This window comes from Salvia splendens, chromosome 7 (assembly GCF_004379255.2).
Source record: "Salvia splendens isolate huo1 chromosome 7, SspV2, whole genome shotgun sequence".
NCBI lineage: Eukaryota > Viridiplantae > Streptophyta > Magnoliopsida > Lamiales > Lamiaceae > Salvia > Salvia splendens.
The window spans coordinates 31402590-31418899 of record NC_056038.1 but is presented as its reverse complement, the minus strand read 5'-3'; the positions used below and the strand labels follow the sequence as shown (position 1 = coordinate 31418899).

Here is a 16310-nt window from a genome sequence, read left to right as displayed (position 1 = left end):
TACACGACACCATATTATCATTTGTTCATCTCAATATTTTTAAAATTATAAATTAATAGTATTAAATAATTAATAGTATTAAATTTATATTGTCATAACTTTCATATATCACATATTAAATTAATATCAAACTTATGTTGTTATAACTTTTATATATCACATGCATTTATCATATACTCCCTCCATCCCTTAAAGATAGAGACTTTTTAAAAGGTAAGTAGATTAAAATAAAAAAAATAAAAATATAATGATGTTTATAATTAAAAATATGGGTTAATTAAAATAAGTATTCATAACATTATAAATAATTAAAAATATTATAAATAATACTAACAAAAAGAGAAATGCATTTCTCTCTACCTACTCTAAATGAAACATTTCATATTCGGCAAACAATTTTATACAGTTTTAATATAATTTTTCAAACTTTTTAAATATTTTTTCCCATATTGCAACAATTATGATCATGAAAGAAATAAAAATCAAATCAATTATAGCTATGTATACCACCTTTAGTAGCTATCCTCGTGCGATATACAACCCAAACATTTTTCAAAAACGAATAATAAGAAGATAGAATTGGGAACTAAATATAACAACATCACGGCATCACCCTCTTTAAAAAGGAAAGATAAATTGAAAAAATATATTTCTCATTTGTATTAACCATTCTTACTCCTTCTAGTTTCTTATATGTGGAAAGCGGTAAAACATTTATTGATGCTCATAGGTCACACATAGCATGCTCAATTCTAATGTTCCCGATTGAAATGAGAAGAGTAAACATACCTAGGTCAGTGCGTTTTGACGACATCCTCCGCTTCTGGATCATTGCTGACACAGTTTCTCCGATCACTATTTTGCCATTGGGTTTAGTCTTCCCGGCAATAAACTCCTTGATGAATCTACTTAAAATAGGAAGCTTCAAAGCCTGGAGAAATGGCAGGTTGATTTCCAGCTTCCTGAAGATTTCCATGAAGTCTACTGGATCATCCTTTTTCTTCTTGGCTTCCCCTCGGTAGGAAAATGTTTCACTTGTTTGACCGTGTCGCTGGAATCTCCCTTGGAGGACTCTCCAGCCTCTTTCCTCATTTCTTCAACCTCCACCTCAGTCCCCGGGTACGAGAAGAACGGGTCAGCCATTCGGGGTACTGGTTTCCCCAAGTCTCCGATCTGGATATCATCCCCTGTTCTAGCTTCCCCTGTTTCAACTTCCCCTGTTTTAGTGTCTTCCTTCTGTGGGGTTGGGTTATCCTTTTCCTTGCTCTCCACAGGAGGCGTTCCGTCATCAATCTTCATTGTCGGACATTTATACTCTCATCCAGACCTAAGATTGATCTGACTGATGTTCGCCCTGGCCGATGGCTTGACTGTGGCGGGAATCCGTCCTTCGTTTTCGCGCATCTCACTCAGGGAAGTCGTGATCTGAGATAGCTGCTTCGCCAGCATGTCCATGGTTGCCTTGTGCTCCACTTGAGCGTCTTGAAGCTTATGCACCACATCAATGTTGGACTGCATATTATTCTGCATGTGTTGCTGCGAGATAACCAAATCGTTCACCATCTCATCGAGGTACTTCGACTGCCTGGAGTTTGGCTGACTGGTATTCAGTCCCTGATGGTGGTTTGGTCCATGTCCCTGATTTGGACGAAAATTTCCTTGACCTCCCGGATTGTTGTTGTATTGATGACTCGACCCTTGATACCCTTGATTCCATTGGTAATTGGGCTGAGGGTTCTGGTTGTTGCCCTGGTAACTCCTCTGGAGTGGTGGCACATGAGAGTTTGTTGGATTGTATAGATTTCTATTTACCCAATTAGATTGGTCGCCTTGATTCCGGTTACCCCAATTGTTCTGCCCTTCCTGATTTCGGTTCGCCCAGTTGGGTTGCCGCTCCTGAGGGTTCGAATAGTTGGTGTTCTGCTGTTGGAGTGGTAGATTTGGGTCATTATCAGACCATCTAAAATTTGGGTGCTCCCTCCACGGGGCGTCCCTTTTCTTCCTTGGGTTCCAACTTCCATTCGGATTCCAACTTCCCAACACATTTACCTGAGCTTGAAATCCTCCATCTCCTTGCTGACCATAGCAATGGTATCCTTCCTCTGGGCCCGACATTTGCTTGGCCTTTTCGGCTGGGTCCGGCGGATTATTTTTTCCTAAGGCGATCATAATCGTCTTTTCCAGCTTATCAAACCTAACATCCATCATATCATCACTTTGCACATTCACTGCATCCACACTCCCCTTTCTAAAGATAGTACGAGGGTAGTCATACGCCTTCTTTGCATCAATCAGTCTTCCCAAACTTTCTCTGACCTCGCTCACACGTTTCTTTGTGAAATTCCCCCGTTCGAAGAGTTTAGTAAATCCTTGGACTCTGGATTCGCCCCTTCGTAGAAAATATTGTAGACCTTTTCTTCGCACATCCAGTTTTTGGGGCAAGAATCGAGCAATCCCTTGAAATGTGACCAATACTGGCTCAAGGACTCATCATAATCCTGTCTGCACGCTAGAATCTTCTTCTTGATAGTATTCGTCTTGTTTGAGGGAAAGAAGTAGTCCAAGAAAAGTAGTCTGAAGTCTGCCCATGTGCTGATAGAATTGGCCGGTAACCTTAGTAACCATGTGTTGGCCTCACCTTTCAGCGCAAATGGGAGTGCACGCAACCTGTAATCCTCTTCGGTCGAATTAGGGGCCCTCTTCTGAACACTGCAAAGTTTGCAGAACTCATGGAGAAATTCATATGGGAACTCAATCTTTCGCCCGTAGAAATGAGGTATCACGACCGACACGTTTGTTTTGATATCAATAGACTGCTGGGCTGGGGTAATAACAATGGCTTGGGATGGTTCGCTATTCAGATGGGCGTTGAGTGAGCCAATCTCGGGGTCGTTATCTGGTTCAACCGCCATGATAACACCTTCTTCTCTTCATGAGTCTGAAGATGACTCTACTTCTTCTTTGATTGGTGAGGTTAGATCTTCGTCACTTTCCGAACTCAACTAGACTGGATCTCCTGTTGTTAACCCTGACCTGGTGGTGACAGGGGATACTGCTTTCTTGATCTGCCAACTAGTTTGGGCGTCTCTCCAACCGGGTGAGTTGTTCCTGTGTCCAGACTTTGAGCCTCTGTTCATAAACTTAAAAGAAAGGGAAAAACAAACAAATCAAACTATATACACCAAAACCTCTAAACACAAACATTAACAACGCCATCCATCCCCGACAACGGCGTCATTTGAAGAGAGCCTTTTGATAGAGCGTATGCAATTGATATGTATCACAAACCCCTAGGTCCAGAGGATTCGCTAGATCACAGGGTCTAGGAGATCGTGGAACCTTCAGAATTCGGTCGTTGGACACACACTTTCCCACTTCAAAACCTCAACCCACTACACTATTGGCTAGTATAGTGAAGTAAAGGATCGATCCCACGAGGACGGATGAGTTAGCATGCATTTGGAGGGTTTTGGAAGGGTTCGGCTGCTGCACGCAACAAGTGGGTCAAGAATTTAAACTACTGGACTTGAGAAATTAAAGCTAAACTACTCTATCTACTTGGTCCCGGAGAATTAAAAGTGATTTAAAAACAAAAGCATTCATGATTCGAAACTTGAAATTAACTGCAGAAGGTTTATCAAACTACTGGGTCAAGTAAAAAGGGGTTTCCTAAAACGGTTAGGCAAAAGAACATGAGAAAGCAGTGGGACAAATTTCCCGAAATAGCTAGGAACAGAAAAAGCTGCGAATAGCAAACAAACAACAGATCTAGATCTAACTACCAACGATCTTCATCTTCTTCAGCAAACAAATATGAACATAAACGGAACAGAGCATCAAAAAACAGAGCAAACTCAGATCGAACGTCAGACATTATGATTAAGCAGAAAACTATCAGATCTAAGCTACTAGGTCAAGTAAATCAAGAGCAACAGACATAGCCATGCAGATCTAACAAGTACGTATCAGATTTATCCCTCGGAACCACAATCTACTCCAGATCCAACCGATCCAAACTCAACAACATTCAGATCCATCTTCTACAACTCCGATTCAAACAATTCCACAACTAAACAAATTAGATTCAATCAATCTAAACTCCAATTCAACATTCAATTGCGAAAAGCATCCAAAATCAGTAAACCAACACCAAACATCAGAAACCACGGAAATGAAGTTCAAACACAAGAACAGTCGTCGAGCTTCCGGCAAGGAAGTTCACGGTGAGAGATAAAACAACGGAAAAGTAATTAATTGTATCTTCACCCTCGTGAGGACGGTGTTGCACCACAGAAACTATCCAAACCACCACGTCGGCCCAGAATTCCCCATTGTGCCAAGTGCGTGTAAAGTGAGCTAACTAGAAAGTGAAAACTAAGGAGTGTATCGAGAGCTCTCTTTCTTCAAGATAGTTGTCCCTTTTTATAGCTGAGGCTCAGATCCCTAGGGATTCTTTCTTCATGATTTGTCACTTTTACCCCTTCTGAAATAGGATCTTTAAAACTGCTCCTTGCTTCACTTTTTTGCTCATTTTTCCCTGCCCCAGGTAATTTGTATGTGTTTCTTAGGTCCGGCAAATTTTTCACGCACCCGAACTTACAAACATACATTAGTGCAACGAAAACATGAAATTTAGATCTAAAACCAATGCATGAAACGAGCCTTATCAATGATCTCCAACAATAACAAAAAGCATCAAAGACATAAACCAATATTAAATCCTGATACTGGATGAGGTAAATAATATTACAGATTAATAGTACAAACTTTATTCTAAAATGCACAAAGAATAGTAAATGAAAAAAATGTAATTTACAGTCTATTTGTAGGAGATGATCTAAAAGAACAGACATCATGAAGGGGCCATGATAGGAAGAAAAATAAGATAGCAGTGGATGCTATGGAAGATTAAAGGTATGAACTTTTTCAGAACTAGGAACATTAAAAAAGAATTCTATATAAACATGTTAGTATAAACATATGAGATACAGATGATACTCCTGCAAATATCATTTAAAGAAGGTAAATGACTTTATATTAGAGCTAATGAACATCTAAATATAGTAAAAGGCAGAAAAACAACGAAATGCAAGAAGAACAATAAATGAAGAAGAATGGAGGGAAGAATGTACAAAGAAATCGAAGTAATCTTTTTGGCTGATAATGTTAGAGTGATTTAGGTTGAGAGAGCTTGATAAGAGATACAGATCATCTTCCTGCAAATATCATTCCAAGGCTAATGAACATTTAAAAATAGATCATCCTCCTGCAAATATCATTTAATGGTGGTAAATGACTTTATATAGCAGCTAATGAACATTTAAAAATAGTAAAAGACAGAAAAACAAAGAAATGCATGAAGAACTGTAAATGAAGAAGAATGGAGGGAAGAATGTTTAAAGAAACCGAAGTAATCTTTTAAGCTGATAATGTTTGAGTGATTTAGGTAGAGAGAGCTTATTGAGTGATTTAGGTAGAGAGAGCTTGATGAGTGATTATCAAGTGTTATAACTGGGTATTTATAGGACACGCATGGAGTGCATGCTGGTTAAAAAAAGTGTAGGTTCCAAAAAAAAAGCACAATCATCAAAGAACCTGCCATATAATAAATATAAATATTGGACCAGTTAATAATATTCACTAAAAGGCCTTTAAGAATAATATGCAAAAAAGCTAAATTATAATTTTATAAACACACATTGATATAAGACATTTAAATTACTGGAAAAAATTGGTAAAGCTCTGCCCATTTAATTTAATAAAGTTCAGAATCAGATAACTACATATAAAGCCCATATCTTCTATTATAGTACTAACTTACTCTTGTGTATATAGGTGACTCATTCAGTTGTGACACAAAACAAACCCTAATATAGAGGAGCCACCTCTCACTCTGCAGAATAAGGAGAGAGAGAAAGTCCTAGAGGACTGGAACGCCACAATCCATAAAGAGAGCACAGATGACATGGCAGGCGTGGGTGCCTAAACTCTATTCTTTAGATATGAATCCAAATCGTCCCAGAGATGTAGTTGTTATATATCACCTTAACAGATGCATATACATTATTATACATGATAATATTAAATTACCCAATTCTGTTTTTTTCAGACCATGCTTAAATGTATATTCATCTAGAGTTAAATTATTAGTATTTAGGAATTAAATTAAAGATCTTGAATATTATTATACTATTTTCATATAGATATATTTCTATTTTGTATTTTAACTGTCAGATACTAATAACTAAATTGTTTGCAGGGAAAATTATTGAATTTAATTGGGTTTCCCTTTTTGTTCCAAGAAAAAAGTGGGGAATATTCATATAGTTGTATTCAATAAGTATGCACTTTTTGCATACAGAAATTTACTATTTCACATATTATATCAAAATTATATACTCCAAATGATATATTTTTATGATTCCTAACATTCCTTTTGTATTTATTATCAGGGACAACATCTCATTAGAAAGAGACAAATGGATCACTGACAACTTTCTCTCTCATTTCAAAAATACCTTTGACAAACACAGATTTTGCATGTTTTTAAAGACTAGATTTGACTTGTTTTAAATGTTAATCATGCAAATTATGTTCTTAAATTGCATATGTTATACATTTGGTATTTTTGACGCGTTTGTTGATAAATGATAGAAAAATATAGAAAAAGGTGAAAAAAGGCCAAAGTGCAGCAGCCTCTGTTCGAGCCCATTCTGCCAGCAATTTTGAAGTCCAGTCAGTGCTTACTACATGCCATTCTCTTCGTCTTCGAAAGAGCTTCGCGTGGATATCTCGCATGTCTCGATCGTTGTTCTGTGAATAAAGTTATGACAATTCTACGAACATTGCGCAATGTAGTCAAAGCTGACGGAAATTTGGGCGAAAATTCAAGAAAGAGAATAAATTATTAAATTGTGAAACCAAATCTCTCTCATTTCTTGTAGGTCACGAAAATAACCAAGACTAACCCTTTTTCTAGCCTATAAATACTCCTAACCTAATTCATAATCCCCATCTCAGAGCCTCCAATCCTACTCCCTCTCTATACTTTCTTCCATTCCATATTTCATACATAATTCATCCATCTTCCATTGGAGCGGAGCTCTGCAGATCCAGGCAAGAGAAGACTGAAGATTGAAGATTCAACCTTGGGTTTTATCAATTTCTTTCATGTCTAGTACATTTATTATTGATTTTACTACTTGTGTATGAGTAGTTAAACATCATTTTTAGATTTTTTGGTGAAGACTATTATGAACATGTTTTGATTTATTGAATTGAACCTTTTCCTAGCTCTTGTGATTGTTTTGCTTGTTCTCGTGCTTTTATTGTTCTTTTGTCTGGCCAACTTTAGAACTATGTCCGTCTAACTAGATTAATCGAGAGATAGCTAGTTTTACGTGGTAAAAGGAACGAGTACAACACATAGGTTTATCTGCACTCGAGAGAAGGGACCCTTTGTGAGGACTTGAGTCTTAGGAACTTAAGGAGTTAGAATCTAATCTATTGGAAGGAGACTTTGATAGTTAGAGTCTAATCTACTGGATAAGTGCCCTCGAGAAGGGCTTATCTGAAAATCGCGACTTTCCTAATAATCCTGGAGACACATAAAGGTAAAGGTTCTGTGAGATTAATCATCACTAGGTCGTAGTAGTTGGATCCTAAAACTCTATTTTCTTTAGCCTGCTTTGTATTATTTTGTTTTTATATTTTTTTATATTTATGTCTAGTTTATAAAACCAAAACCCAAAACTCCGTGTCTCTAGATAGTATATGACGCTTTGTATATGATAGCCAGTTGCAATCTTATTCCCTGTGTTCGATATCCCGGTACTGACCTTTAGCTATACTAGTTCTACCCTGTAAACTTACAGGTATTTTTAGTGCTAATAAAATAGTGCATCAAGTTTTTGGCGCCGTTGCCGGGGAATATTATTGCTTTAAGCTGATATTGTAGAACAGTTGATAATACTAATTTGGAGTGTAATATTTTGTATAGTTTTATTTTAATTTTTTTTTGTTTTATTTGTTTTGCAAGGAGCACGAAGCACAACAATGGATTACTCTGCGCTCCTATGGAAGATACAATTATCTTCTACAACATTTGATATACTCCGTAGAGCATGGGTGAAATATAAAATATGCTTGCTCTCTTGCTTTTATTATTTTTTACCATTAGTTTTCTCCTCCGTAGAGTTGAAGTTTTTCTCCGTAGAGCTAGTTAAATAAAATTAAAAAAAATTCTTTTCTTTTTTTTCCTTTTCCGTTTGAATTTTTCCTTTTCTTTTTTTTCTCCTTTTTTTTAACCTTCTTATTCTTCATTTCTTTTAAAGAAAATCTTAAAAAAAAAAAACTAGAACCTCTTTTCCTCTATTTTTATTTTTTTTCTCCACATAAATCACCCACTCACACTTCACGTTCACATCACTTAATCAAATTCTTTGGATGCTACCAATTTTCTTGTGCTCAATCGTTAACCAATACAAGGTACGTTCTCTTTTAATTTCTGAGATTTGAACTTGAATTCTTTCATGAATGATTTTGTTATTGATATGTATTGATAGTTTGGATTGGAGTTTGATGGGGAATGATGAAAATTTTTTGCAATTAATTGGGGGATAGAGAATATTACGGGGGATGAAAAATGATCATGTTAAGGTAGATAATATGCCTTGATATGATTAAAGTTTAGGGGATTGCCACATGTTATGCATTGTACTCTACTATAATTTTCTTCATTCTATGCTCACATTGCGAAATTGTAGGTACATAAGGCATCCCAAAGAAAATCCCGAGAATGGGGGATATTTTATGAGCCTCAAAGAACGTCAAGCTAAAGACGTTAACCAAGCGCTTGTTGGGAGACAACCCAACATTGGTATTTTTTTATTAAGTTTGATTTGTTTTCTTAGTTTACTCACATCTCCACAAACTTTGCAAACTTATTCTTAACGTAGTTTTGAATAAGTTTGGGGGGATGAAGTGGTGGACCGTGAGTTTAGTTGTTTTTGCTTATTTTTATTAGTTTTTTTTAATAATCCCGAGGTGAATCTTGTCATGACCATAACATAGAAAATTTAGAAATACTCATGTTTAGGAACATCAGACTGAGTTGCCTATGATTAAAAGTTCGTTTATGTGTTGATTGAGTTGACTTGATGCATTGATTTAAGGTTTAGTGAAAATGTGCATAAATAATGAATTGCTTGTTTACCTTGAATCATGCTTATACCTTGTGAGACTTGAGCTATATTTTCTTTCTTGTGTGATTTATCTGCATTCATGTAGTTGTTTCTAGAACTTGCTCCTAGTCTGCTTAAGTCTGCAAAGTGTTTAAATGATAAAAGAGGACGTTAGGCCATCCTTCTTAGCTACTTTATATATCCAAATTATTGATCTTACTCAAAATATTTTTCCCTAGCTAGCCATTTTGAGTCTTTAAAGCCTTTTTCTTTGGAAGCTAAATAAAGGGGGAATATTCATACACTCTTGGAGAAAGTTAGTTCATATCTTATGAAAAGAGTTGGAGAGATAAGGTAGAAAGAAAAGTAGTGTGCTTACTTGTGAAAAGTGCATAGACATTTGTGGTTTGAATGAGATAATTGGTTGTGCATAGTAAGAAAAAAAAATCTACAAAAGAAAAAAAAATCTACAAAAGAAAAAAAAATGAAAAGAAATAAAAATCAAAGGAATTTGGGAAGTGAGAAGAAATTTAGACAAAGTCTGGAATTTACTGATATTTGAATTGTTGGTGGGGTGCTAAGTTTGATGTAGTAGAAATTGATCACTTTTGCTATGTTTGGGTTTAGTCACTTTTTAGTCATATTTCATCACCTTACCAAAGAGCCTACATTATAACCTAAAATAAAGACCTTTCGGATTTTTGATTTTAATCACATAAAGTAGAGGAAGGATTAGACTTTGAGCAAGCTTATGGTAAACATTGCATGTTGCATGATATGAGAGCATACACTTTTTCCAATATATACTTTGAGAGTGAGTGATAAACACACTTCTAAATACTTGTGAGCGCATGTACTTTAAGGTGATCAACGAGCTAGTAATGAAAATGCACTAATAAGCTTTGCTTGATTTGATTTGTATTCTTGTCAAACTCTTATTTCTTGTTACAATTTTTGAGACAACTATGAAGTCTAGTTCTTAGCATCCGTGTTTCTTTAGTAGTTTTTCTCTTGTTTTGTTTGAGGACAAACAATTAATTAAGTTTGGGGGAGTTGACAAACACAGATTTTGCATGTTTTTAAAGACTAGATTTGACTTATTTTAAATGTCAATCATGCAAATTATGTTCTTAAATTGCATATGTTATACATTTGGTATTTTTGACGTGTTTGTTGATAAATGATAGAAAAATATAGAAAAAGGTGAAAAAGGCCAAAGTGCAGCAGCCTCTGTTCGAGCCCATTCTGCCAGCAATTTTGAAGTCCAGTCAGTGCTTACTACATGCCATTCTCTTCGTCTTCGAAAGAGCTTCGCGTGGATATCTCGCATGTCTCAATCGGAGTTCTGTGAAGAAAGTTATGACAATTCTACGAACATTGCGCAATGTAGTCAAAGCTGACGGAAATTTGGGCGAAAATTCAAGAAAGAGAATAAATTATTAAATTGTGAAACCAAATCTCTCTCATTTCTTGTAGGTCACGAAAATAACCAAGACTAACCCTTTTTCTAGCCTATAAATACTCCTAAACCTAATTCATAATCCCCATCTCAGAGCCTCCAATCCTACTCCCTCTCTATACTTTCTTCCATTCCATATTTCATACATAATTCATCCATCTTCCATTGGAGCGGAGCTCTGCAGATCCAGGCAAGAGAAGACTGAAGATTGAAGATTCAACCTTGGGTTTTATCAATTTCTTTCATGTCTAGTACATTTATTATTGATTTTACTACTTGTGTATGAGTAGTTAAACATCATTTTTAGATTTTTTGGTGAAGACTATTATGAACATGTTTTGATTTATTGAATTGAACCTTTTCCTAGCTCTTGTGATTGTTTTGCTTGTTCTCGTGCTTTTATTGTTCTTTTGTCTGGCCAACTTTAGAACTATGTCCGTCTAACTAGATTAATCGAGAGATAGCTAGTTTTACGTGGTAAAGGGAACGAGTACAACACATAGGTTTATTTGCACTCGAGAGAAGAGACCCTTTGTGAGGACTTGAGTTTAAGGAACTTAAGGAGTTAGAACCTAATCTATTGGAAGGAGACTTTGATAGTTAGAGTCTAATCTACTGGATAAGTGCCCTCGAGAAGGGCTTATCTGAAAATCGCGACTTTCCTAATAATCCTGGAGACACATAAAAGTAAAGGTTCTGTGAGATTAATCATCACTAGGTCGTAGTAGTTGGATCCTAAAACTCTACTTTCTTTAGCCTGCTTTGTATTATTTTGTTTTTATATTTTTTTTATATTTATGTCTAGTTTATAAAACCAAAACCCAAAACTCCGTGTCTCTAGATAGTATATGACGCTTTGTATATGATAGTCAGTTACAATCTTATTCCCTGTGTTCGATATCCCGGTACTGACCTTTAACTATACTTGTTCTACCCTGTAAACTTGCAGGTATTTTTAGTGCTAATAAATAGTGTATCAACATTGTAATATAATAAATATATTTTGTAATAGATAGTAATAAAATACTACAACATATACATACATGCAAGGCTGCAACGCATAGTCACATGTGCACACACCAATCAGATTCCAATAGTAGACTGGATCTATTGTGTGCAAAGAGAAAATAGGCCTGCAACTCAAAAAATGAATATTGAAAGCCTACAAAAATTATTTTTTTAAAAAAAAGGAAAGAGGCGACATTTTCCTGTCAAAACTTGTCCAAAAAATTAGCACTTTATATATTGATAGATTCTTCAACTTATTTTCATTCTTTAAAAAAAAGGCTTGAGATTAAGAATCTACAATGAAAAGATGAATCTACTTCAATAGAGAGAAAAAAGTTATTAAAAATAAAAAAAAGTGTTTATGAGACGAACTAAAATAGAAAAATCTTTATTTTTATGGAATAGAAGGAATATATGACACGTGTACATACATATCCATGAAAAATGATGTTATCAAGAAATATTAATACTCCTTTGATTCATGTTTAGATAGTCCATTATAAGAAGTCAGAATATTCTAAATTGATCCTACTTGACTGCTCCAACAATATATAAGTAAAGCCTAAATGCCTGCCGAGCTTAAAAATTACAATGATATGCACGTGAATTGATTTTCCTGACAAGTTAACCTGATAAGAGACGTAGGGATCAAATACATTTGAAATGCATGTGCACGATTTCTTCATTATTACAAGTAAACCTTAGAAGAAGCGTGGGGTGGGGTTCAAGAGGTTCTCCCCTAAATTTCACAATAGATTTTATAATTTGAAAATATATAAAATTGAACGGTATTTGTTGTCTTCACAATTGTTACTGTCCACCAAATCTTTACAAAACATTTTGGTTGTAAATGAGCGGATGTTGCGTTCCAGAACTTCATCCGATGCTGGTGAGTTCAGATCATTTGTTAATTTAGTTCAGATTTTGTGTTTTCTAAATCTAGTTTTGACACAAACTAGTTCACTACAGTAAGTTACTTCAGCTTTTTTATTTTCAGATTCTCGTTTTTCTTCTAATTAGTACAACAACGGCCTTCAATTGGAACAAGTAAACCGCAACGCCCTCCTAAAACAAAACCCAGGTCCACCCCAAACCCGATTGAACCAAACCTTCCAGATGAGCTATTCCCAATTCTGAAATTTACTTTTTGTTCACTATTTTTTGTTTAATTTAGTTAATTAAAGTTCTTGTTTTTCCTTCAAATTTGGTTGAATTTGTTTGATCAAATATGTTTGACTGATGTAACTGAACTTATCAAATTATAAGATGAAGTATGTTCAAAACCGTGAAGTATTTTTTTTCCTCAATCAAGTGAAATTGTTGTATTGTGTAATGTATGTATCCTTATTAGTTCTGCATTCATTATAAACTTGAATTGATGAGTTGATTTTGACTGTATGATGCTCTAGATTTATCACAATGTGTAATCAAGTGACGTGTGAAGGTGAATCTAGTAATTTATACAATGAAGTGCTCAATATTGGATTAAATATGTACTCATGTAACTGAATTCTCTTTGTTTTCACTCCTCCATACTGGAATTTAGGAACTTATGAGGTAAAGAAAGTTCACTCATTCAAATTAGTGGTGATATTTATTGAATGAAGGTTTTAAAGATGTAACTGAATTTATACAATTATAAGATGAAGTCTTGTCAATAACAGTACAAAGTTTAGTCTTTTAATTTAACCCTGAAAGCCATTTTCCAGTCTTTTAATTTAACCATCTTCACTATTTTCCGGCTGTCTTGAAAATTCGCCGCAATTGTTTGATCAAACATATTGAGGTAGACATGCTGAGTGATATTGGTCAAATATGTAGTGAAGTTTTGTTTGAAGTGATCTTGTATAAAGATGAATAAAGTATACCATAACATGAAGTAATTCTTGTAAGTAATTTGTTGTATGAAATTTGATAAATTTTTGGGGTGAAATGATTTCTTTATATAATGAAGTAAGATGGTTATTAGACGAGATAATTTCCTACTCTGATTATTTAACCGAATTAATTTCATTTAAAACTGAAAATATGTTGGTATGATAAAATGTATATATGTGGTTTGGGAATGAAGTGGTTTTACATTAATGTTTATTATCTGATACTTTTAGGAGCTTCAAAATTTGATCAAGAATGAGCTAATGAAGAAGGGAGGTCTAAACGGAACAACGACAGAGTACAGAAAAGGCAAGGGCAATATAAACAATGATGGGAACAATGGTTCTACTTCAGAAGCCGATAATGATCATACTTCAGGAGTCGATAATGCCAAAGGTGTGTTTTATTAACGTATAATTGTAATACATTCTATATGATTATCCATATTGACCATAAATCCTTATTTTAGGATCGAAGAGAAATAGGGGAACGGATGAAGAGTTTGTTGGGGAAGGTGACAGAATACAGAGGATGGCAATGCCATGGAGGACAACAACTAATGCTGAAGATTGTGGTGTCTTTCCGATGAGACACATGGAAACTTACAAGGGCGAGCGCTTGGAATATTGGTATTGTGGGCTAAAAATACAAGCAAAGGAGTATTACAGAGCTTGAGGGCCAAATACTGTTAAGCTTTGATGAATACAATAACCACCAGTCATGAATGCCTCAACAACAAGCGCAGAACAATAGGATACTACGCAGAGGCAAGCAAAAAAAATGGACATTTATGTTGAAAAAATGATAGCAGTTTACCTAAAGAAGAAGTGATGTAATAATTTGAGAATGACACAATTTTTTCCACAGATTTTATTATTAGCTCAAACTAATCAATACTAGTATATTGTCAAGTGCAATTATTAGAATTTTATAAGATAAAGTACTATGATTACATGATGAAAAGACTACAATACATAATGAGTAAGATTATATTATGGGATTATTATGCTGCTGGATGCATAAATATGGTTATAAGATGAATTAAATTTACTATAATATGAACAAAATATTTTATGAGATAAATAAAACATAAATAAACCAAATAATATAAAGAGATCATTCTATATAAAACAATATTCATCATAAAGTTAGATTAGTTCATCCACCTAAACCATAAACAGAATAGCCTAAATATTTCATTTATCATGAAATCAGTTTCATTGAAACTAAAAAATAAATTCATCTAAGTAAAATATAAAGAAGTTCAAAAGCTGAGACATTACATCAAGACAGAGTAACAAAATGGATCCTGAACTACTTTTTTTTGTGCTGGTCCTTAATCTTTTTGCAATTTCTAGCATCATGGTTACCAACCTCGCCGCATTCGGCACGTTTACGACCAGGCTTCGCCTTCAACTTTATAGCTTGCTCAAGGCGTGTGATACGACCCTACGTCGTATCCCGTTTTACCGGCGTCCTAACGAAGGATCGGCGGTAGCAAGAACCGGCTGTGCGCGGGAATTCCTCTCCGTCGGGCAGCGCGAGATCTTAGTAAAAGATAATTCTCAACTCGTCGTTGGGCAAAAGATTAATATTGTATTTCCTTGATTGCTTCAAATGATCACATTCTTCCCTATTTATAATACTAAATCCTAACTTATCGAACAAGAAATAAATATACGTAAAGATATGCAAAATCTTAATAAATCTAAACTAATTAAGTGAAGAATCGTATCAACTCTCCCCCGGTTAAAATCCACCTTGTCCTCAAGGTGGAAATTACGAAGCAACAACGGTAGTCGGTAGCAGAAGCTTTGGTGAGGCGTCTCCTCCTGGATCGAACACACGCCAAATAGGCAAACGTCTCCCGACATAGTAATCCTCATCAAAGTCCTGAACATTTGTGAAGACAACTGGTTTTGCCGGCATGTTTAGCCCGATGTTAACTGTCTTTGTGGCTAGCAAGCACTTCATAACTACTCCATATGGAGGCTCCTTATCATCATCCGACAACATATTCAAAGCATTCCAAAGAACATTGTCAATGTGCAGCTTCTCATCTTCATCTTCAACAGTCCCAAACTGCGGATCAACATCCTCGGCACCATAATACTTCTCACCAAATGTTTCACCTGGCATGGATTTATCGCTGTTTCCTCTAGACAATCCGGAATCATCACCACCATCCACATTTCCAGAATATGAAGAAATAATGTTCCGAAGTGCATTTTTTGTTATCTTTGCTTTTTCTTCAAAATTTTCACTTTTACTCCCATCCTTGTCAAAGGAATCGGACTCATTAGTAGAATTATCACCATCCACTTTAGGAATTTTTATTGATTCTTCATCATTGCCCTCTGATTCACTACTGCTACCATCATCTTCTTCCTCCAGAGATTTCACAATCTGCTTCCTCAGCTCCTCATGCTCTTGCGAATAAGTCTTCAACTTATTATTCTCTCCATCATCCCCACTTCCATTCTCTCCAGCGTAACACAATAAACGTTGTTTGCATACATGACCTATCACCCATTTGTCAGGACAGTAATAGCAGAGGCCCATCCGAGCCCGTTCCGCTTTCTCCGTCTGCGAAACCCGAACCATCAGGGGTCTCATCTGAACAGTCGGTCGGCCTGAACCTCCATGGGTTTGAACCACAACACCTGATGCCTGGGGCGGCTGCTGCCCGGGGGGGACTCCCGTCGGACCCCTACCGTCCCTGTTCTGCCAGGGGCGACGAGTCGCCGTCGGCTGCGGTGGCTGGTGCCAGCGGTCAGCCTGCGTAT

General features: G+C 35.8%; 1 protein-coding gene across 1 annotated transcript; it reads right to left on the bottom strand.

The window, feature by feature from the left end:
* Positions 1 to 2321: 2321 nt before the first annotated feature.
* Positions 2322 to 2912, bottom strand: LOC121810734 (activity-regulated cytoskeleton associated protein 2-like). Its single transcript, XM_042211480.1, has one exon. It carries the CDS (start codon positions 2910 to 2912, stop codon positions 2322 to 2324), a length of 591 nt encoding a protein of 196 aa, XP_042067414.1.
* Between the last annotated feature and the right edge of the window lie 13398 nt (positions 2913 to 16310).

Coding starts and splice junctions, on each gene's coding strand:
- LOC121810734 (XM_042211480.1), bottom strand. CDS start 2,912: ATGGCGGTTGAACCAGATAACGACCCCGAGATTGGCTCACTCAACGCC.